Source organism: Mustela lutreola, chromosome 1, assembly GCF_030435805.1.
Source record: "Mustela lutreola isolate mMusLut2 chromosome 1, mMusLut2.pri, whole genome shotgun sequence".
Lineage (NCBI taxonomy): Eukaryota > Metazoa > Chordata > Mammalia > Carnivora > Mustelidae > Mustela > Mustela lutreola.
In genome coordinates this window covers 269,978,338-270,001,310 of record NC_081290.1, presented here as the reverse complement: position 1 = coordinate 270,001,310, position 22,973 = coordinate 269,978,338, and the positions used below count along the sequence as shown (strand labels likewise).

At 43.5% G+C, this 22,973-nt stretch overlaps 1 protein-coding gene across 1 annotated transcript in view; it reads right to left on the bottom strand.

The window, feature by feature from the left end:
• The window catches only part of EXT2 (exostosin glycosyltransferase 2), a 140,335-nt gene that overhangs the window by 59,745 nt on the left and 57,617 nt on the right, over nt 1–22,973 (bottom strand). The window contains exon 8 of the mRNA XM_059140388.1: nt 10,240–10,371. Coding sequence (XP_058996371.1) covers nt 10,240–10,371 — 132 coding nt within the window. The remainder of the gene's footprint in view (nt 1–10,239; nt 10,372–22,973) is intronic.

Genomic DNA, 22,973 nt, shown 5'->3' with positions numbered 1-22,973 from the left:
GAGACATGTTACAAAATAACTAACATGTTCTCTTAAACAGTATCAGTGTCATGCAAGGCAAAGACTGAGAAGTTGTTCTAGAGTAAGGAGACATGGCAACTGGTGTAACGCATGGTCTGGCTTTTTTTTTTTTTTTTTTGCTATAATGGACATTAGGATAATTGGCAAAATCTACATAAGGTCTATAGATTAAATAATATTATATCAATGTTTATTTCAGATAACTTTGATAACTGTACTGTCATTCTTTATGAGAAGTATTTAGGAGTAAAGGTGTGTCAGATCTGCAACTTTCAAATGGCTTAGGAGAAAAATAAATATAAACGTGTACACATACACAGAGAGAGAAAAGAATAAAGGGAATATAGTAAAACATTAACATTTGACAAATACTGTATAGCATGTACAGAAACTCTCTGTACTATTTTTGCAACTTTCAGTTTGAAATTATGTCAAAATAAAAAACAGAGAGAATTTTAGGGCTGTTTAAGCAAACAAACAAAAGGCAGAGCAACATAAAGTACCAAGAGAAACAAACAAACAAAAAAAAGCTAAGCTTTTCAAGGATGACTAGAAGACTCAGAAATTGAAGGACTGGAGGGACTAGGGGGAGCCTGGGTGGCTCAGTCGGTTAAGTGTCTGTCTAAGCTCAGGTCATGATCTCAGGGTCCTGGGACAGAGCTCCACGTTGGGCTCCACACTGAGTGTGGAGCCTGCTTCTCCCTCTCCCTCTGCTCCTCCCCACCCTCGTGTGTTCTCTTTTTCTGTCAAATACATCAATAAAATCTTATGTGGAACATAAGGAACAGCATGGAGGACATTAGGAAAAGGAAGGGAAAATGAAGGGGGGGCATCAGAGGAGGAGACAAACCATGGGACACTATGGACTCCGGGAAACTGAAGCTTTTAGAGGGGAGTGGGATGGGGAGATGGGTGAGCCTGGTGGTGGCTATCAAGGAGGGCACGGATTGCATGGAGCCCTGGGTGTTATACGCAAACAATGAATCATGGAACACTACACCAAAAACTAATGATGTACTGTAATGGTGACCAAAAAAAGCAAAACAAAATGAAACAAAATAAAATAAAAGAAATTGGAGATAACAGGTGTCCCAGAAAAAGGGACTCTGAAAACAGAAATAAAGAACATTGGTTCCAAGATCCCTTAAGCTGACAGGCCCAGACAAGCCAGCACTCTGCCTGTCCTCCAGTCCCTGCTGCCACCTGAGCAGGAGAAGGGAAGTTTATTCCCTGGAGAAAATGAATTAGAGGGACTCCACAGTCAGATACCCAAGCCATGGAAAGCACAGTGAGGCAGCACACAGAATACAGTGGATTAAGTGATCATGTATAAACGAAGAATGAGAATTTGTCTCCTCCTCCCCCATTCAGCTCCTCGGGTGCTTGCAACCCAGATATTACCCATGCTCCTCCACTCACAGAGGCAGACAGATTACCCTCTGGACCAATGAACCAATCCAACAGAGACAGCCCATGAACAGTGACATCGGGTAAACGACTGGGTCCCCATCCTCTTAACTGATGTAAAGCTCACCAGTTGACAAGCCTTACAGAGAACTCCCAATCAGCTTTCAGCATCGCACTTTTAAGTAAGACTGCTGGAAACATCAGGTATTTGAAGAAAGTTGCCAATATGAAAGAGAAAATGAACTGAAGAAGGAATCCAGAGGAAACAAATGATACACGGAACTAAAGAAAAATCAAAACAAAATCACAGTATCTTCAGAGAGAGAAAGAAAGAGAGTACTGTAGTCTTACCATAAGAAAAGGAAGCTACAGGGGCACCTGGGTGGCTCAGTCTGTTAAATGTCTGCCTTCAGCTCAGGTCATGATCCCAAGGTCCTGGGATCAAGCCCTGCATCAGGCTCCTTGCTCAGCGGGGAACCTGCTTCTCCCTCTCCCTCTGCCCGCCATGCCCCCTGATTGTGCTCCCTGTCATATAAATAAATAAAATCTTAAAAAAAAAAGAATAGGAAGCTATAAAAAAAGATCAATTAGAAATCAAGAAAAGGGGGAGCAAGGGGGGCTCAGTGGATTAAGCATCCTACTTTTGATTTCAGCTCAGACCATGACCTCAAGCTCCTGGGATTGAGCCCTGAATTGGGCTCCATGCTTAGCAGGGAGTCCCACTTGAGGATTCTCTCTCTCCCCTCCCTCTGCCCCTCCTCAGCTTGCACATGCTCACTCTCTCTCTCAAATAAATAAATAAATCTTTTATAAAAAAGAAATCAGGAAAAACTAAAAAATTGAAAGTAGACAAAATTTCTTGGGGCGCCTGAGTGGCTCGGTGGGTTAAAGCCTCTGCCTTCAGCTCAGGTCATGATCCCAGGGTCCTGGGATCAAGCCCCGCATCTGGCTCTCTGCTCGGCGGGGAGCCTGCTTCCTCCTCTCTCTCTGCCTGCCTCTCTGTCTACTTGTGATCTCTCTGTCTGTCAAATAAATAAATAAAATCTTAAAAAAAAAAAAGAAAGTAGACAAAATTTCTAATCAAAAGAAACGTTAGAACATAAAATTGAGTAAATACCTAAGAAACCCAAACAAAAAGATTACTGAAATAAAAAGAGATGATAAATAGAACAGAAATGATAAGGAAAATAAGGTTCAATCTAACACATTCATCATTTAGCTAACAGAAGTTCCATAAAGAGAAAAAAGACAAAACATGGGAAGGAAAGAATAAAAGATATAAAACATGAAAATTTCTTAGAACTGGAGAAGAATTTTCAGCTTAAGAGGGCCTAAAGCAGTATCCACTGAACAAAAAAACCACTCATACCAAGGCACATCATAAAATTTCAGGACACAGAATTTCCCAAGAAGATAAAAATATCACATAAAAGGATCAGGAATGGGGCGCCTGGGTGGCTCAGTCATTAAGCATCTGCCATCGGCTCAGGTCATGATCCCAGGGTCCTGGGATCAAGTCCCACATTGGGCTCTCTGCTCAGTGGGAAGCCTGCTTCTCTCTATGCTACTCTCCCTGCTTGTGTTCCCTCTTTCTCTCTCTCTCTCTGTCAAATAAATTTTTTAAATCTTTAAAAAAGGGAGGGGGAATCAGGAATGACATCTGACTTTATGAAATTAAAATGGGAAACTTCGAAGGCAATGGAGTCATGCTTTCAAATTCCTAAAGAAAATCCACCTCAACCAGAAGTCTACACTAGTCCAATTATTACTCAAATGTGAAATAAACACATTTTCAGACATGAAGATTATCTCCCCATTGTCCCTTTCTTCAGAAGCTGTTGGAAAAAATAAACCAAAGAGGAAGATGTTACACCTTGGAAACAAGGAATCCAACAAAGGAGAGGACAAAAAAGGAATTCCCAGAATCACAGTGAACTGAAAATTTAGGATGACCACTGCATAGGAAACCCAGAGAGCAATCAATCCAGACTGGAGCTTAAGATGAATCACTACAGGAGAAAAGGGAGGGTGGGGGAGAGAGAGAAAGACGGAGGGAAATCCTATAGTTCACCTATGCTTGACCATTTACTCTTTTGTTGGAAAACCAAGTAAAAATCAATTAGCGACAGAAACGTGGGAAACTAAGAGGGGAAAAAAAAAAGTAGTTATTAACTCCCTGGAAAACAGAAAGTTGTACAGGGAAAAAAAAAACCACAATCATGGTTTAGCACTTCATTCAGCTAAAAAACAGTACTTATACAGTTCTAATAATAATGCACATAATAAATATGGCTTTAATGAAAAATGGTGATACAACCCTACCGGAAAGTTGGGAGAAATGAAATATGTAAAGAAAGAAGAGAACAAGAGAAAAATTGCTGACCCAAAGGAAGTAAAAAGATAATGTGTATGATTGAGAAATTGAAAAAAAGAAAATTAGCACCCTAAGCCCTTGATGGGGAGAAAGGAAGATAAATCCCAGAGGAAAGCTAGAAGAGTTGAAACCAGTTGCCCCTTGGGAACAGGCCTCAGTTTTAGATATAGGCTTTATTTTACCATTTGAATTTTTGAACATTACATGTGTTAAGCTACACAACTTTTAAAAATGTAAAAGTAAGAAATATAACTGAGATGTTATAAAAAGAGAGAACCATGGGCACCTGGGTGGCTCAGTGGTTAAGCCTCTTCCTTCGGCTCAGGTCATGATCTCAGGGTCCTGGGATCGAGCCCCGCATTGGGCTCTCTGCTCAGCGGGGAGCCTGCTCCCCCCACCCCCCGCCTGCCTCTCTGCCTACTAGTAATCTCTCTCTGTGTCAAATAAATAAATAAAATCTTAAGAAAAAAGAAAGAACCAAAGATCAAGAATCCACCTCTAGTTAGAGCAATGGTTCTACTCTGCACCAATCCATTCATTAGAATACACCCAAATATTCATTAGTTGGGAGGCACATAACTACCTTAGGATATTAGAAATGAAAACAAACTTCAGTATCCTGATGTGATAACATCCAGAAGCTACATTATCCTGGTAACTTCTGCTACCGAGTCATGTAAGCAGACATGAAGAGAATTAAGTGGCCCCCCCAAAAAGGAGAAAGGGAAAATGTGCTCCTAAGGGATGGCTGGGGCACGCGCCAAGGATGACTGTGCCAAAACACTCAGTATGCTCTTCAGCCCGCTGCCAGATCAAGCTTCCGCAGACTCCAGAAACCTATTCTAGTCACTGCCCTCCGACCAGCCGTGTGATGTAAGGAAGCAGTCAGGTGTTGACTGAGGAAAGCCAGAGCCATAAAGCTCGTCTCTATGGAAGCCCTGGAGGGTGAGACTGCATCCGGGGAAACCAAGCGTGCTCACTCACCCTCCGCCTCCCCCGCAGCGGCCAGGCAGGGGTGCAGGGGTGCATCCCACAGGTGTACGAGTTCCCAGGAGGAAGAATGTAGGGTGTTGGTCCAAAAGCTCTAAGTGACACGGTCACCTCAGCCATACCTCCAGGCTCATCTCTTTGCTCTCCTTACACATCCTCTCCCTCTGGGCCTGGCTTGTGCCCCAGGCTTTTCCATTTTCTAGCTGACCATCAGAGTCAGCCAAGGTGTTTGCTTGGGGCCCCAGATCAAGCTCTTTGGATCTTCCCGCATCTCCCCAGCCACCGACCTGACTCAGCTTTCTTTACTCCCTGGCTACTGACGGTCTCAGCCTTTCTGGCTTGTTTCCACAGAGCAGTCCAGTGGCAAAGTCTACACAAGGCAAGTGCTGGAATTCGTGGCCGTGTACCGGAGCCCTTGAGTGACTGAGATCCTGCAAACGCGATACCTCTAAAAACAAGCCTTTGAAGAGTTTACGTGTATGTACTTAAAATGCAAGCTTAACTTTCTAAATTCCATACATACTTTAGTCATACCTAGGCAGTGGGAGGAAGAAGGGGAGAAATCAGCCCAGAAGGCCTGCTGGGGGCGGGGTAGGCTTTCAAATGACAGAGAAACATTCCACAACCTGGAAGGTAAAGGGCACGGAGTGGAGTTAAACAGACTGTCCGCGTGCTAGCTCCTCAGCCCGGAGCCCTCTCCCGTGTACTCGAGCTGGCGCTTCTTCAGCCTGCGGACTGACTGACCGCTTGGCTGTGCTCACCACTGCGTGATACTCTCAGCTGCTCGTACAACCCCAACGCTGGTGAGTGGGGGCTGCCGCCTGAACATTTCAGTGCAGCCAGCCCGGAGTACTTCATGTGGCAAGACAGATGCCCTTGGAGCCAACTCTGGATGCTTCGGACCCGGGTCGGGGGTCCAGAAGAGGAAACGGACAGGAGGAGAGGGAGTGCTTTCTCTTGTGGGTAAGTCAGGACACACACAGTGAATCAATCCCGCATCAAAGTATGGTCCCTGGCCTAGCGGCACCAACACCATCCAGAAGCTTGCTAGAAATGCAAATTCCAGGATCCCACCAGGCCCACTCAATCCGTGTCTTAACAAGCTTTCCAGGAGATTCTGATGCGTCCTAAGTATGCACTCACCTCCCTCAGAACTTAATGGGGACTAAGGGCAAGCTCTGCCACTGGGGACCCACAGCTCTGACTACCCCTGCTCCTCACGGCAGCACGAGCCCTTCAAGTGCCCTGATGCACACTCCCCCCTTGAGAGCCCTTGTGGAGGCCGGCACGTGTAGCTCCTAGAAGCCCAGCTAAGGATACACTCCTCATCTGACGTCTGGCTCACAACTAAGTCATCCCTCTGGCTAGATTTTACAGGAATAAGCTCTCACCTTCCAACCTCTTTCTTCCACAGGGTGTGATAATCCATTTTAAGTCACTTCCCCATTTTCCTCATCAACTTTTGTCAAAGGTCATGCGACCCCTGCTTTCTCTCTCCTTTCTGCTCTAGGTCCAGTATGGTCAATGCAGAAGTGGGAAAAATCTGCAGGCTCTTCATTAGTGTTATCGAGGATAGCAAATCCGAAAAAATACTAGGTAGTATCCATCAAAAGGGAATGGGTAAATAAAGTTACAACATATTGATAAGATGGGGTACAATCTTCTAAATCATATCGTAGAAACATGAGCAGGGAATATATTCTACTCTCCAATGTGATTTTAGAGCTATATTATACTGAGTTTAAAAAAAAAAAAACTGTCAGGGGCGCCTGGGTGGCTCAGTGGGTTAGGCCGCTGCCTTCGGCTCAGGTCATGATCTCAGGGTCCTGAGATTGAGTCCCGCATCCGGCTCTCTGCTTAGTGGGGAGCCTACTTCCCTCTCTCTCTCTCTCTCTCTCTGCCTACCTCTCTGTCTACTTGTGATCTCTCTCTGTCAAATAAATAAATAAAATCTTAAAAAAAAAAAGACAGTAAGAGGATATGGTTTTGGTGGCACATATCAGAAACCAAAAATTTACAGTTCTTGGCCTACTGCGTCCCCATATCACACTGAATGCTCACTTGCCTCCGTCTCTGTCCTCCAGATGTGCTCACATTTGGCAGAGAACCAAAGGTAAGACAAGAGAGGGTGTCTGAGCAGCTCCCCCACTCCATGAGCGATGCCCAGATGTGTGGAGGAGCCTGCCACAGGTGCGACCAGAGGTCACATGAACGTTAGAAGTGATACAGGTGTGGAGTATTTGGGGAGATGATAGTTTTGCTGATATCTGCAAAAAAGGGAGAAAAATCAAAGCACGGAGAGACCAAAAAGGCAGTGAAATACAGGCACTCTCGCCCTAAGGAACTATGAAAACTAATCGGTAAAAGCAAACTTGTTGTCCCCGCATAGGGAACCTTAACTTGCTGAGGAATTCCTTCCAAAGACAAGAATCAAAACAAAGGGCCGATCTCTCCAAACTAGACAGATCTGCTACCTTACGGTTATGCTCAAGAATTATTTTGCCAACTTTTTCAAGTTCTGAGAATGTGACACAATGTGGTTAATGTAACCTGCCTCGTGGCCCGCTAGAGATAGAAATGCCAAGTGTCACTGGCAACACAAACACTTGGTTTCCGCAAGCCCTCACTCTCTTCAGGACCTACACACACACAGGGGTCCTCATTTTTTTTTTTTTTTTTTTAACATTAAACCAAGGCAGCAATATTTGGCAAAATCAGACTCTCCTGCCCTCACCCCTTCCTCTCTGCTCCGAACAAGCGGAGGACATGGCTGGCTGGAGGCCCTTAACAGTGTTGCTCTGGAAACACCAGACCATCCCTTGATTTACTGACTAAGATCCACACCTACTCCCACCTCAGGGGGTCTGATATTGTAAATTTGATGGAATCTAGAAGGGAGACTCCCCTACAGGTTGGGCTCATAGTAATCACTTCGACAGTAGGTTAAATATTTCCAAAGGGGAGGGGAAAAGTTAACTACAAATAAATCAGCACTACTCAGTCCTCCTGTCAGTTGCCTTCACTGAAGATGCGGAAATGTATAACCCGCTGCTTTAACTCAGGGCGCTCAGCACCTGAGCTCCTAGAAACGTGGTGAGCACTAAATTAGCCTGAAAAAAACACTTCAAGAAGTTAGAGAAAAAACAAATTTTCCATTTGCATATCCACATTTCAGCTTTTTATACTTACGTTCTTTCCCAAACTGACAGTCCAGCACTTTGACCACATTAAAACACACCTATTTCAAAGCTACAAATTTTTATGTACTCTTTTCTCTTGGCCCATAGTCTTATGAAAGACAGGGAACCCAAATTCCAACCATTTATTCCTATTAGACTCTTTCCACACCTCTGGCTAGGTCACGGCCATCCCATGTGTAAGCATTCTCCTGCAGAGGAACGGGGTAGCATTCTTTGTCTCAAGCTTATTCCATATACTTGGAGTAGTGGAAATGTTTCAGCCCAGAGGAGAAAGCTCAAAAGCTCCTATAAAACTCCATAAGCAAGTCAAGATAATCAGACGACCAGAAGGTAGAAGGTAGTGGGTACTCAGTTAATATCTACCGAATAAATAAATGCCTAAAACAAACTAAAATTTCAATATGACCAATAAAATACAAATAGGCTTTGTAACTGTACTCCAGGAGAAACCAATGGAGATACTGACCTTCCACTTGAAAAACACACACGTAAGACCATTTTTTACCAAGCAGATGAACATAAACTCAAGTACCTAGGTAGGGTTAACTGAAGGCATGGAGAGATCAAGTAACCTAAATGTTATTGGGAGAACTATGAACTGGTAGAGTATTTTCAAAGGGCAATTTACTAGTATCTCTCAATATTCAAAATATGTGTATTTCTCAGCTGAAATTAATAACATTCAAAATGTGTATATTTTTCAGCTGGAATTAATTCTATAGTTATATTCCTATATTTATGAAAACATAGAAATATATGTCTTTTATATTACTATTGGAAAATAGAAAAAAATGAAAGCAATCTAAATTTCTATCAGTTATAGATCTGTTATGGAAGACAGACCTAAACAATGGAATCCTTTCTAGTTATCCTTACCACAAAAGGATACCTCTACAGAACGAAGTGGAAGTTAAGTCCAAGATCTAGCCTACTAAAGTAAAACGGCAAGGTGCAGAACAGTATGTGTAACAGAATCTCATCTGTGCTCCAAAATTATATACTTAGGCTTATATATGAATAGAAACATTCTGGAAGGTTAGCTCCAGTAACGGATTCAAGGGAGGAGATGAACAGAAGAAAATGTTCCCTTAAGCACAATAAAAAGGTGTTCCTTGTTGTTGTGTTGGATTTTACCACAAGCATACATTGACTTCCTCTCAGGACAACCCATTTCAAGAAGTGTCCTGGCTCCTCCCAGCGAGGGTGCCACCCTGGCACTCTGGTCACCACTCTATTCCAGAACATCGCATACTACGTGGTCTACTCACTGACTTCCCACATTAGCGGAGAGGTCCTCTGAGGCGAGGGACTTGGCTGCTTTTTCTGCATGCCCAGCACCTAGTGGGGTGCCTGACACACAGTCACCCCTTAGTTAGGACAGGAGGGTGGAAAGGAGGGTCCTATACAAAGATTAACCAAGCGGCTAAATACATTCTATTGAGAGAGGGTGGGATCAGGAGACCAGGAGGGCTGGCCTGAAAGACAGCATGGACTAGAATGAAGAATGGATTCAAGTCTAGCTCTCTCACGTGAAAGCCTTGAGGCGTGTGAACGAGGCTGGAAGGTCCCTACAAAGCAGAACCACCAGGCCCAGAGCTGCAGGCACTTTCCGTGAGAAAGAAGGTGTGGCCACTGCCACAGTCCCTACAAGGCCACAAAGGCCTTATGACTCCTTCAAGCAAGGAGAAAGCCCTGAGACCAACTTCTGACCATCCCAGCTCTCTGCTGGAAACACCCAGGGGCCTCAGCCGGTCTCGAGCAAGTCCGGACTGTGGCCATCTAAAAGGCCTCGAGATCACTTCTGCGGATTACTTTCCTCCCACGGTGATGGCTGCGATCACTGAAATCATCTATATGAAACACTGAGCACAGTTCCTGGCTGAGCCAAAGCTCTCAGAATATAAGCTATTATTATCAACCGCTTATAGAATCTTTTCAAGAATTCTAAGCATTACAACTGCAGAAGTCATCAGCAAGGGTCTGATTTCCAACAAGAGCCAGGCTGCCCCATTTATCTCTGCAATAAATAAGCTTACTGTCTTCCCAAGCACGTTCAAAACAAGCCGGAAGCTGCTGCTTCTGTGTGTCTTACTTGTGTTATCATTTCAAAATTGAGCTGACTTTGTCAGCTAGTACAGGCTCATCTCAGAAAGCCAGTATTTAAATAAACTTTACACAGCACGTTTCTCCTGCCCCATCCTCACACCTGGACCCCGGCTGCCATGGTCGGCACCGGGATTCACTCACCACAGTGGGCGGGTCATTCCACTCTTCATAGGAGAGGGCAGCATAGGGATAGATGCGGTCGTTGATGATCTGCAGAGTGGCCAGGGCGATGGCTTTGATCGACTGGAAATACGCTTCCCAGAACCACCGTGCCTGGAAAGGAAACAGCATGTGCTCAGTGAGCAAGACAGACACTTGGAAGTGGAAGAACTTGGTGCCCTCTCAGACGCAACTCTGGGTCTGGGTAATTCCGTTATTCCCGCAGGGAGAAAGCCGACGGCAAACGCTCCCTGCTGCTCCTGCCAGCTGCAGGAGAAGAACGCATTTATCAAACGCAGCCAGAACAGTGTGAGCAAATGAAACGCACCCTGGATTCAATCTGAGTAAAAGAGAAACTGTGTCTTGATGAAAGAGACAGTAAAAGAGAAACAGTAAAAGAGAAACTGTGTCTTGATGAGAATAACTCAATGTCATACCAGAACAAGCTATAGTCCTTTTTTTGGTCTATACATCAAGTGCATAAATCTTAAGTGTACAATTCAACAAATGTTTAGGTATACATACTCTTATAACTACCACCAAGATAAAGACACCAAACATGCCAGCACTCCCAGAAGAGTCTCTTCTGCTTCCCAGGCACTTTCCCAATCATCCGAGAGTAATCGTCATTCTCATTTCTATCGTGCCTGCTACTGAACGTCATACAAGCGGTATCAAAACTGTTTTTACTCCTTTGCAGCTGACTTCTTTTGTCAACACTTGCAACGTTTGAGTCAGGTTTTGGTGTCAAGGTCATGCTGGCTTCTTAAAATGAGTTGAAAAGTGTTCCTTCCTTTTCTATCCCCTGAGAAATTTTAGGCAAGGCTGGCATTCCTTCTTTCTTGAAAGGTTTAGAAGAATTCACCTAAAAGCCATCTGGGTTAGGAGCTTTCTGGTGTGTGAAGGTTTTTGAAGCATGGATTAATTTTCTTTCACAGACACAGGATTATTTTAATAAGCGTGTTGGTTTCAAAAGTATGATTTTCAAGGAATGTGTTCATTTCATCTACATTGTTAAATGTACTGGGCTCAACGTGTGCTAACATCTACTCGGTGCCTGTGGAATATGTAGTCATATACCTCTTTTCATTCCTGATATTGATAATCTGTATATTTTCTTTGTGTTTGCTCTAACCAGATATTTATCAACTTTACCAATCTCTTCAAAAAAAACCGATGCTTGGTTGTTGATTTTCTTTATTGTACTTTCTTTCTTTTTTTTTTTTTTTCCTACCTTGTTCTTTTCTGTTCTTACATTTATTTCCTTTCTTCTATTTTGGGGGACTTTAATCCATCTGGCATTTGATTTCTTGAGACTGACATTTAGATTACGAATTTTAATCTTTCTTCATTTCTAATGTATGTTTAAAGCTACAAATTGGCCCCTACGCACTATTTTAAATGTGTCCTACACGATCACATATCATTTTCATTATAACTTAGGTAAAACAATTTTCTAGAAGTATACTGTTTAATTTCCAAACATTTTAGGATTTGCTGTTTATCTTTGTTGCTGACTTCTACTTTGGCTGCACTATGGTCAGAGACCATGTGTTATTTCAAAACATTGCCCTTTATTTCTCTGTCTTCGTCATGCAGCAGGTCCACTGTGATGTACTTAGGTGTGGCTCTTTGGATTTATTCCTCTGAGGATTGTCGAGCCTCTTCACTTCGTGGTTTTGATGTCTTTCACTATTTTTAGAAAACTCTCAGCCAGTATTTCTTTAAATATTGGTTCTGTCACACTCTATTCTCCTAGGACTCTAGATATACATACAGAAATGTTTTTACCACGCCCCATATGTCTCTTAATCTCTTTTCTGCGCTGCCATCTGGGTATATTTTCTAGTAATTTTTCTCCTGGCCCAATAATCTATCTTCTGTGTGTGCGTGCATGCGTGTGTGCGTGTGCGCATGTTTATGTCTGTGTGCGTGTGCCTGCTTGCATCTAAACAGCAGTCTAGACCCACATATTGACTTCTCAACTTAGTTCATATATTTTTAGTTACAAAATTTCCTTTTATCCATCTATTTATTTATGTGTGAGAGACAGAGAGAGCACAAGCAGGGGGAGCGAAAGGCAGAGGGAGAGGGAGAAGCAGGCTCCCCACTGAGCAGGGAGCCCAATGCGGGGCTCAATCCCAGGACCCCGGGATCATGAACTGAGACAAGGGAAGACGCTTAACTGACTGAGCTACCCAGGTACCTCACAAAATTTCTACTTGACTTAATAAAAAGCAGATTTCCTATCTTTGTTAAAATTCCCTTATTTTATTAAGCATAGCTCCTGACTGATAACCCTAATATCCGAATCAACTGTGGGTCTCTTTCTACTATCTGTATTTACTCTTCATTTTGGTCATTTGGTTTCCATTCCTAGCATACCTCTTAATTTTCTTTGGACACCAGACACTCTATATTAAAAACTGTAAAGGTTCTGAATATACAAAATTATCTTCCTCCTAAGTGTAACATTCTTCTGGAAGACACAGAGAATGCAGTCAGACCACTTTAATCCTATCAGTGGCTGGTGTTAAGCTTCGCTAGGGCCAACTTTTTTCCGCTTTCCCTTACTCTTGTAGTGTGGCCTTTTGGGGCCCTCGGACAAAGCCTGGGGTGTCTACCAGGACCCCTCTATCGCGGCAGGCCCTGAACACCAAACTCCCTCTCACCAGCACTATATATGGTTGCTAGAATGTTTGCACAGCTTGTCAGGCTCCCAGCTGCTGCTTTCTGCAGGGAGTCGTGGAGTCTTACTCTGATCCCGTGCACCTCAGGAGCTGGCAAACACTTCAAGGGAAGACTGCATGCCCAGTTTTTGCTTACTCTCCTGTGGTTCCCATCTTCCTGAATTTTGTCATTCAAGTCCTGGATACTTTGGGGTAGCCCCTAATTTCAACCTCTCAGCCCTATGAGACTGCTACTTTCCAATAGGGCTCCAGATGCCCAGACCGTGATTTAGAAAGTGCCTGCAGGGGAAAGGCCAAAGTAAACAAGGTGCTCAGCCTGCTTTCCTTCTCTCAGGAGCCACAGTGCCTTAAGCACTGACTGCCCAGATTGCTCTCGAATGCCTCTATATTATCTATTTTAATAAGCTTTTATCCCCCCCCCCCGGCTGGACAGTTACTCTAATACTAGCTACTCTGTCACAGCCCAAAACAGTCTTTTGAAAGAAGGCAATCTCTTATCCAAGCAGAGTTTGGATTCAGTCCCCAAGAAAGCAAGATGTTGGTCTCGGTGACCTGTCTGTCCAGCTTCATTCTGACCTGTGATTCCACTCAGAATCAGCAGCTATAAGGATTTCTGCAAGGGAGCAAACATGTGAAAAACAGAACATGAAAAGTTCAAAATATAACCGAAAGAGGTGGAGGAAAAAAGATACTTTCTGGTTTACACCTGCCAACTTTGGTTCTGTTTCCCAGGCAAGTCCTCCATTCATGAGGGAAAGCCTGGGATGATGCCCGCTGAGGTGTGCAATGACTACTTTCTCCACTAAGAGTAAGAAAGAGGCAAAGCCTCACAACGAGGGTTTCTCCTACTCAAAGAAAAGCTGACCCAGATTTAGCTACCAAGGGCATCTGGCTGATGCCATCCTGTAGTGTGCCATCTGGGTACGGCCCGGTGGCTGGCTGCCTGCCACGGCTTCTTAGAAATACTCCACTCACTCCAATCTCACCCCTGCTCAGTCATGTTGCTGCTGTCCTGCCTGTCATCTAGCCAAAATAGTGACATTTTATGAGACCTGAAAGAATCTATCTTCCCTGTGAAAACTTTACTGATCGCCCCCAAACACCAACAATCTCTCCTTACCAGGAAATCCCACAGCACCGACAGCCTTTCTTTATAGGTTATTCTGCACATACTGTTCTAGAATTTTCTTGTTATTTCGGATGACCACTTTTCTCTCTTCCAGCTAGACTGCAAGTTTCCTGGATGTGGAAACTGGCTTTTTTTTTTTTTTTTTTTTTTTTTTTTAATTATTAGCATCCTTGGAGATGTTAGGATGACCTGTGCAAATATATTTCTGTATGCACAGTCTCATTTGCTCTTCAAAACCAGCTTGTCACTTACCAGGGGCAGTTCCATTTTCTGTGCAAGGAAACCAAGATGCAATGATGTTAAGTGGCCCAGTCACAGCTCAAACCCAGGCTCTTTCCCCCTCCATTCTAGAATACAGGGAGTACCAACCACACTCCAGTTTAGGAAAGGGTCCTTCCTTAAGAAATTAAAAAGGTGTGAAAGTTCACTAAGAAGCATGAGCCCACACATAAACACACACATCTTAAATAGTTACCCCCTCTCTACCCACATGGGTCCATCATTCTGTTCTTTCATTTTAAATCAGATTCAAATGAAGCCACATTCAAACTTAAGCATTCCAAAGCTTTATGTTCATGCTTAGTCACAATGGAGACAGCAGCCTTTGGGATTTACAGGAAACAATGATTGGTAACAAACCACCTCGCTCGCCGGCCAGAGGCACAATTGTAGGACAACGCTTCTAATTTAAGATGTCTCAAGTCATCTCGCCCTGTCCACCAAATTGCAGAACACGCAGAAAGGAAGAAACTTTGCCAATAACTGGGGCTCAGGTCTCTCTGCCTGCAGATAAGTGAACTTCTCAAGCTTAATTACTTCTTCGGGACCTCTTAACACTTTGTAGTCTTTAGAAGGCACTGTAACTTATGGCCCCTCCAGGACACAGTATCAGCCACCTGCTGGCAGAGAGGAAGGAGTATTCAACTATGCTGTCAATGTACAAAAGCAGGGCTGTTCCCACCCAGTAAGCAAAGGCGTATTATGTTTTGATTTCCTTTCTGCCCCCTATGACATGGGCCACATTTATCGCTTCCTGAAGAGGTAAATGAGGTGTCTTCAGCAGCTCTGCAAATTTCTCAGTCACTTACCTTGTGGAAGTTGCATGAATGAAGAGTTAAGTCACAGATGCATTGGTCATACCAACATAAACATGACCAGACTGTCTATCCTTTCTTCATTAAACATACGCCACCATAATTTTATAAAACATGCAGATTTCAAAGCACAAGAACCACTAAGTTCTTAGCGCTTTCAATCGTGACAATTATAAAGCTCCTAGAGATCAAGAATTGGGCCAGCTCAAAGCTGTCATAAGCAAACAGGTATTTCAAATTAAAATAACTACTTCAGTTTATACATCAGTTATATACGATTAATTTCTTTGGTTTTTCAGTAACATGAAGCCCAACAGGATGAGCAGTAACAAGTGTTTAAAGAAAGCCAGTGCAGTGTTGTAGAAAGGCTCTGAGCGTCTCAAATTCTGTGACCTCTGTGTCTGGTCAGTCTGCAAGATGGAGAGCACACGACCTATGTCGTGAGGCCACAGACACTCAGTGAAGTTTACAGAGCTCTTCCCGCAGCACCAGGGCAGCAGACAGTCCGAACATGTTAGCTCTGTCCTCAGTACTTACCTCCACCCTGAACCCTCCGGATCGCTGTTGCTTACATTAGAGCACATTCAACGCAGCTTGGGGGTAAGAATGGAGGGGGGAGAAGGGGAGAGACAGAATGGGACCGCAAAGTTATACCCCGGTAAGAGAAGAGAGTTAGAAATAATAAAACCACATCAAATGGGAGTGACAGAACTTTGTACTGAAAAGTCCAAGAACCAGTAACACGTCCCTTCTAGCTTAATCTCCAAGCTGCCAAAGCAGAGGACAGGACTTCTCCAGACACTGGGAGAGCAGGAGCATATCTGGGTTTGCTCTCCACGAACTCCCAGCCTTTGGCACAGGGCCTGTCAGAGAGGAGGCAGTCAAAACACTTGCTGAATGAATCCACCTAACACCACTCCCTCACAGGCACGAGGCAGCACAGGCATCTCATAGAAATTTCCGAATCTTCTAAGTACCAACCCATCATTTAATAATAATGATCCTGGGGCACCTCAGTGGCTCAGTGGGTTAAGCCTCTACCTCCGGCTTAGGTCATGATCTCAAGGTCCTGGGATCAAGCCCCGCATTGGGCTCTCTGCTGGACAGGGAGCCTGCTTCCTCCTCTCTCTCTGCCTACTTGTGATCTCTGTCTGTCAAACAAACAAATAAATAAATAAATCTTTAAAAAAAAAAATGATCCTATCTTGTATACAGAATTGTAAAAGGTGTGAGGTGGGGGACACATATTTTCTATTCCTAGGAGGAACAGCAAAGCAGAAATAGGACTACGACTGTCAATCTGAGGGTTTTGAAGGGGCGGGGGGTGGGAGGTTGGGGTACCAGGTGGTGGGTATTATAGAGGGCACGGATTGCATGGAGCACTGGGGTGGTGTAAAAATAATGAATACTGTTATGCTAAAAATAAATAAAAAATAAATTTAAAAAAAAAAAAAAAAGACTGTCCCTCACATTATGTTTAGTACAGACTAGGTAGAGACTAGGTATAGACTATAAGGGAGATAAACAGTTCCTAAAACTACACTAGGTTGTTTGTTATCTAGCAGTGGTCAGGATATCAAAGGTACGAAGCTCATATATAAGAACGTAAATGACCCCAGCGTCATCCAGGAGCATTTTCATCCCAAAAGAACAACACTGGCTCTCCCATGCCCTCACAGCAACCAGACCACTTTGCCCTGCCCTGCTGGTCAGAACCTCCCCAGATGGGACCTGCATCAACGGCCTCGTTTTTGCCTGTTAAAGGAGTTTTGTTATGCAGACCACAAACACACACACACAGAGGGAACAGTAAACCAGCCAGTTATGCTTCTGTCCTGAATTCCGACTAGTAATGCTGTCCAAAAACCCGAGAGTATCGTGTACCCACAGGTTCAGCACTTGCTTCGATATCGCCCTATTTCCCTGCCCCACAACCCACCGGCCGGTCAAAACATAAAGCGTTTGCTTCTGCTCGGGAGCAGAAAGCCACAAGAGAACATGGACCCCACCGTAACAATGACAAAAAGCCACCAGAGAACTCACTAGCATCGGAACTGTCTTAGGCCCATCAGAGAGCTTTGGTCATGAGGCAATCAGGGGGGCCCGAATTTCAAAGGGTGACAAGCTCGTCTAGGAATGATGGGACAAATGATTCCAGCTTTGGAGGCTCAGAGAATGTAGAGGTGCTACAGTAACAGCAGCCAAAGAAAACAACATTTTTAAGAATTAATGAATTCTTAAAACAGTGTGGGCTAGCAGGATTGTTTAGAAGCTCTAGACACAGGAAGTCTGTATTCCCTTGCAAGCTCTTTTCTCCTGGACATTCTTTTTCTCTTTCTTTCTTTCTTTTTTTAAAGATTTTATTTATTTATTTGAGAGTGAGAGAAAGCAAGAAAAGGGGGAGGGTCAGAGAGAGAACAGACTCTTCACTGAGCAGGGAGCCCGATGTGGGACTTGACCCCGGGACTCCAAGATCATGAAACCGAAGGCAGATGCTTAACCAACTGAGCCACCCAGGCACCCCATCTCCTGGACGTTCTTGAGAAAGACCAGGGCAGGGAAGGAAATTAAAGAGAGGCGCCCTCAGCAGCACACAGGTACACTCCACCTACTCCTTGGACATTTTTTTCATCCAAAGCAATGCCTTAAACTCCTAGGGGAGAAGTAGGAAACCTTCCCATCCCTGAGATGCAGACACCGGAAGTACTCGGTGTGGGAGAAGGGTGGAAAGGCAGCCTGGCCCTGGGGACAGGGAGGAGCCCTTCCAGCTCTCCTCAGACCACCACTGAGGGAGCGGCCAAACCAACAGCCTCTGCCCCTACAAGAGGGGCAGGAAACTCTTTCCAACTCAAGACCCCTTCCAAGTAAGGAAGAGTAGTAAGGAAGTAAGGAAGTCTATTGGATTCTAAGTAAGGAAGAGAAGAGAGCTGCCACAGGGAGAAGCAGAACCAGAGAAGCCCCACCTCCAACGGCCGGCAAGCAGGCCTGCCTACGGCTGACACTGGCCCCGGGGAAGGGAGATCCCCACCATTCCCACTACGAACCGGGCACCACATACAGACAGTGGTAGTCCGTTGCTGAGGGCAAGAGGCCTCCTACGTGGCACAGGCAAGGCAGGGCCTGCTGGGAGCGGAGGGTGAGGCTGAACTCGAGGAAATCCTTTGGACCCTGCTCCCACATGGAGCACAAGGCAGTGGCTGAAGTCTGAGGTGTGCGGAAGGTGAGCCAGGCAACAGAAAACCCAAACCCGGTGGTTACACATTAGGCCAGTCAACCTCGTGCCCATTTCTGCATGTGACATTTACTTTAGGGTGGTTTTTCCATACGGAATGTCTATCCTTCAACCAAAAGTTACCAGAAACAAAAAAATAACTGAAAACCATCCATTGTCATAATATAAAGCTGTCAACAGAACCAGACCAAAGACGACCAAGCTGTTGGAACCATTAGACAGGGACTTTAAAATAACTACAATTCATGTGTTAAAGAATCTCTGGTGAAGAAGGTAGACAACTTGCTTCAACAGACCGCAATATTCAACAGACAGATGGAAACTCTAAGAAAACCACCAAATGATATGCCAGAAATACAAACGTGGTATCACCAGTGAAGAATTCCTTCAACTGGCTTATCAGCACCAGCAGGGGAAAAAAACAGTGAACGTGAAATGGAAAATTATCCAAACTGGAATGCCCAGAAGAAAAGGAGCAAAAGAAAACAGAGATCCAAGACTTGTGGGATGGCATCAAATGTTCTGACGTGCCTGTAACTGGAGACCCAGAAGACGGGGAGGAAAACAAGTCAACAGGTATATTTAAAGAAATAAGGGCTAAGAATCTTCCAAAATCAATGAAAAATAATAAAACGGCGACTCAAGAAGCTCAGAGAACCAAGACATTAATAAGGCATTCACCTTCTCCGTCAACAAGTTAAAGGAACAGCCTTCCCATTAAAGTACTTCTGCGTCGGAGCACCAGGGAGATCTGGGACGTTCCCCCTTTACCACACAAGCATCCATGGAACCATTTATTTCAGGAGCAGGCCTGGAAGGTATTTCCATACCTCAGGGATTAATCTCTCAAAGCTGTGTCTGAAGATGAATCTGAAAACTTCCAAAGGGATTCCAAGTCTTTGCAAACACACGTACCAAGGCTCATTATGTCCTTCTCATCTGTTTGCTCTGACAAAATGCCTTCCCTAGCCTCCTGGGCAGCACGCTCTGGGTTACGCTGGTTCGCTCCCTCACTACGTTGCTGGAAAGGGGACAGGGCCAGAGCAGGGGGCCCGATGCCCTCGCCGGACCTCATCACAGCCAGGAGGCGGCAGAGACAGGGTCAGGTCATCTCCACCTGACAGCAGTAAAAACTCAGTGGTTATGTCAAATTATAATCCAAGCATCCTAACTTCTAATTGAGAATTACTGTTAGCTGGCTGGGTGCATCTTTTTCTTTGGCTCACTCCATTTTTCTAAAGGTAAGAGTTACATGAAAAAACATCAGCCGAATGGCTGAGAAGCACTTCTTAGGGACTGAAGGCTTTTCTAGAGTCAAAAGAAGGTCAAAAACATGTGATATACCGTTACTCAACAATTGAACAAACAATAATAAGTAGAATTCACTTTTTTTTAAGTAAAAAACATTTCTGAAGCAAAAAAGGTTACTACACCTAGGATTTATCAATACTCCATTTTTTCCTTTGATTAAAATACTCATTTTGTTAATTTCATCGCATTTAGAATACCTTGTAACAGAAAACAAGAGAGCCTTTCTCATGCCCTTGTTCAGTTTCTCATGCCCTTGCTCGTGAGCTACTTCATTTGCCCTCTCCAGATGCACCCTCCACCTCAAAGTCCAATACCTCTGGGGCACTCTTCCACCAACCAGTGAAACTTCCCAGTCCCATCCCATCAGTTCCCGGCACCCGACACTGCAGGAGCCCACATGTGTCACACTCACTGGAATTTTATACAAAATCACAGCCCTCTGCAGCAGAGGCCATTTGGCAGTTTTTTGGTAGGTGTCGATCTTTTTTTGTTTCATTACCATGCGAAGTGGTAACTGTTTTTGTTTTTGTTTTTTTTAACTTTATCCTGAAATACTGTGAGGCTTCGAGAAACAATGATAGTACAGAGGGTTCCTGAACATCCCTCACCCAGCTTCCCCTACTCTTACCAACACGTCACCCTGGTACAATGAGCAAAACAAGTCAGTTCACACGTAGTTAATTTAATTCCATTTACTAAACAAGAGATTTCTTTGCAGGTTTCCCCAGCCCTCCCCCTAAGGTCCTTTTCCTGTTCCAGGATCGAGTCCGGGGGACTGCGCTGCCTTTAGTTGTCATGTCTCCTTAGTTTCTCTCAATCTGGGACAGTTTTTCAATCTTTTCTGGTCTTTCATGACCTGGACACTTTTGAATAGGACTGGTCAGGCATTTTTCAGAATGTCCCTCATTCTGGGTTGGTCTAACGTTTTCTAATCATGAGACCGAGGTTATGGATTTTGGGATACTCCAGAGGTGATATGCCCCTCTCTCCACATCATTATCAGGGCACGTATGTTATCAACATGACATATTATGGGGAAGTGAACCCCGATCACCTGGTGGGGGTGGGGGGGTCTGCCGGCTTCCCTGTCATAAAGTTACCATCCATTCCATATTCTCATGCTTAGGAGGAAGTCACTATGTTTGGTCTGCCTTCCCAAAGAAGATAATTAAGCTCTACCTCCTAGAGGAAGATGTATCAAAGAATTTTTAGTATTCTTTGAAAAGATTAAAAACTATAAAAGTGTATTCACCCAGTATTACTTTCTCTTTTTTTAGCCTAGTTTACAGACATGTGGTGCCACATTCTATCACAATCCTTAAATCCCTGGGGATTTGTGGCTTCTGGAAGTATTAAAGCATTTTCTTTCCCCATTAATAATTTCACTAAATAAAAAACCTGACATTTGCCTTAAATGTTAAGTGGATGCCCCATCGTATATCTTATCTACTTAAAAGAGAAAAAAAGCACGTAGCCACTTTTTAATTAACAAGCTCAGAGATGAATCTCAAATATTTCTAAATTTCAATGGCTCCTAGTCTCATATTTAACTTTACTCTGATGTGCACATAGAATTACTATTCAAAAACCAAGCACCTAATTTGGTCATGTAAAACAAACAAACAAAAAAAAAAAAAAAAAAAAAAACTAACAGAAGTAATTAATAAGAAAAAAGAAAGGAATTTCAAAAGAAATCCAAAAGTTTTCCATAGATTGGGTACTAGGAAAGGTCTAGAGAATCAGCTAAAAACCTACAGAGCTAGTAATCAAGTTCACTAAAGTAACCAGCTACAAAATAATTTTTTTTTTAAAGATTTTATTTATTTGACAGAGAGAGATCACAAGTAGGCAGAGAGGCAGGAGAGAGGAAAGGAAGCAGGCTCCCTGCCGAGCAGAGAGCCCGATGCGGGACTGGATCCCAGGTCTCTGAGATCATGACCTGAGCCGAAGGCAGCGGCTTAACCCACTGAGCCACCCAGGCGCCCCAAAATAATTTTTTAATAAATAAATAAAACAGAAGCTGGAACTGTTCAATTTCAGCAATACTCAGCGAGACGTTAGGCACATGAGCTCGTGGCAGGGCCCTTCAGATTACCGCAGCTTCTCACAGTACAGATGATCCTCAGTCCTCGTGATAGAAAACGAATGCCTCCCCCAATATCCATTACCTTCCTCGTTTTTACTAACAAAATCAACTTAAAAGTACTAAATAGTCCAGCCTTTTTTGCAATAATGCAAATAATGTGCGCTTTCCTAAATAAAAAGGTAAAGTCTTGCTACAACAAGCCTTCTGGTTTTTTTTCCCTTGGTTCTCCCTCTCCGCTTACCTGGGATGCAAACAGGCTGGCTGGGATTAAAGCAGATGTGTTGTTAAGAAAAGAGAAAGTGAGCATGCTGAAGGTGACAGAGAGGAAGTACAGAAAGAAACCTGTTTCCTTGATGGCATTGCTGAACCACTACTCTTGCCCAGGGACAATCCACTCCTGGGTGTCTTTTAATGTAAGACACATAAACCCTGATTTCCTTAAGCAATTGTTAGTGGAGCTCTCTTTTACATTCATCTAAATATCCTCCTGATACTGTCTTCTTCCATAAAGCCCATAATACGGACTTCATTACCTTAAATACAAAAGCAGTAATTATTTGCAGATGAAAGGATTTTGTATCTAGAAAAATCAAGACATTCAGCTAGAAATCTGCAAAGTAATTACAAAGTCTAGGAAAATAAATAATTATGAAATAAATAGAATAAAAGCAGTAGTCTGATTCTACCTCTAGCTAGGTTACAGAAGATCACAAAAGACTACCGCCTATACCACAATCAGAAAACACTTGACAAAGCAAAAATCTGAATTTTGATTAGAGCCAAATCATCTGTATTCTATAACCTTGTTAAATTCACCTACTAGCACAGTAGTTTGTAGATTACTTTGGCTTTTCTGGGTATACCACAATGTCATTTTCAAATGAAGACATGTTAACTTTTTCTTTTCTAATTTTTATGCCTTTTATATATTTTCCTTTTGCACTGCCTAGGATCTTCAGTACAATACTGAATACGAACGGTAAGAGTGAGCATCCTTGACATGATCCCAATCGTAGGGGAAAACATTCAATATTTAATCAGTAAGTAATATGTTAGATGTAGGTCTTTCATAAATATCCTTCATCAAATTGAAGAAGTTCCTTTCTATTCCTTGTTTAGCTGAGAGTTCTTCTCAAGCACAGTTGCTGAATTTTATCAAATTATTTTTTTTCTA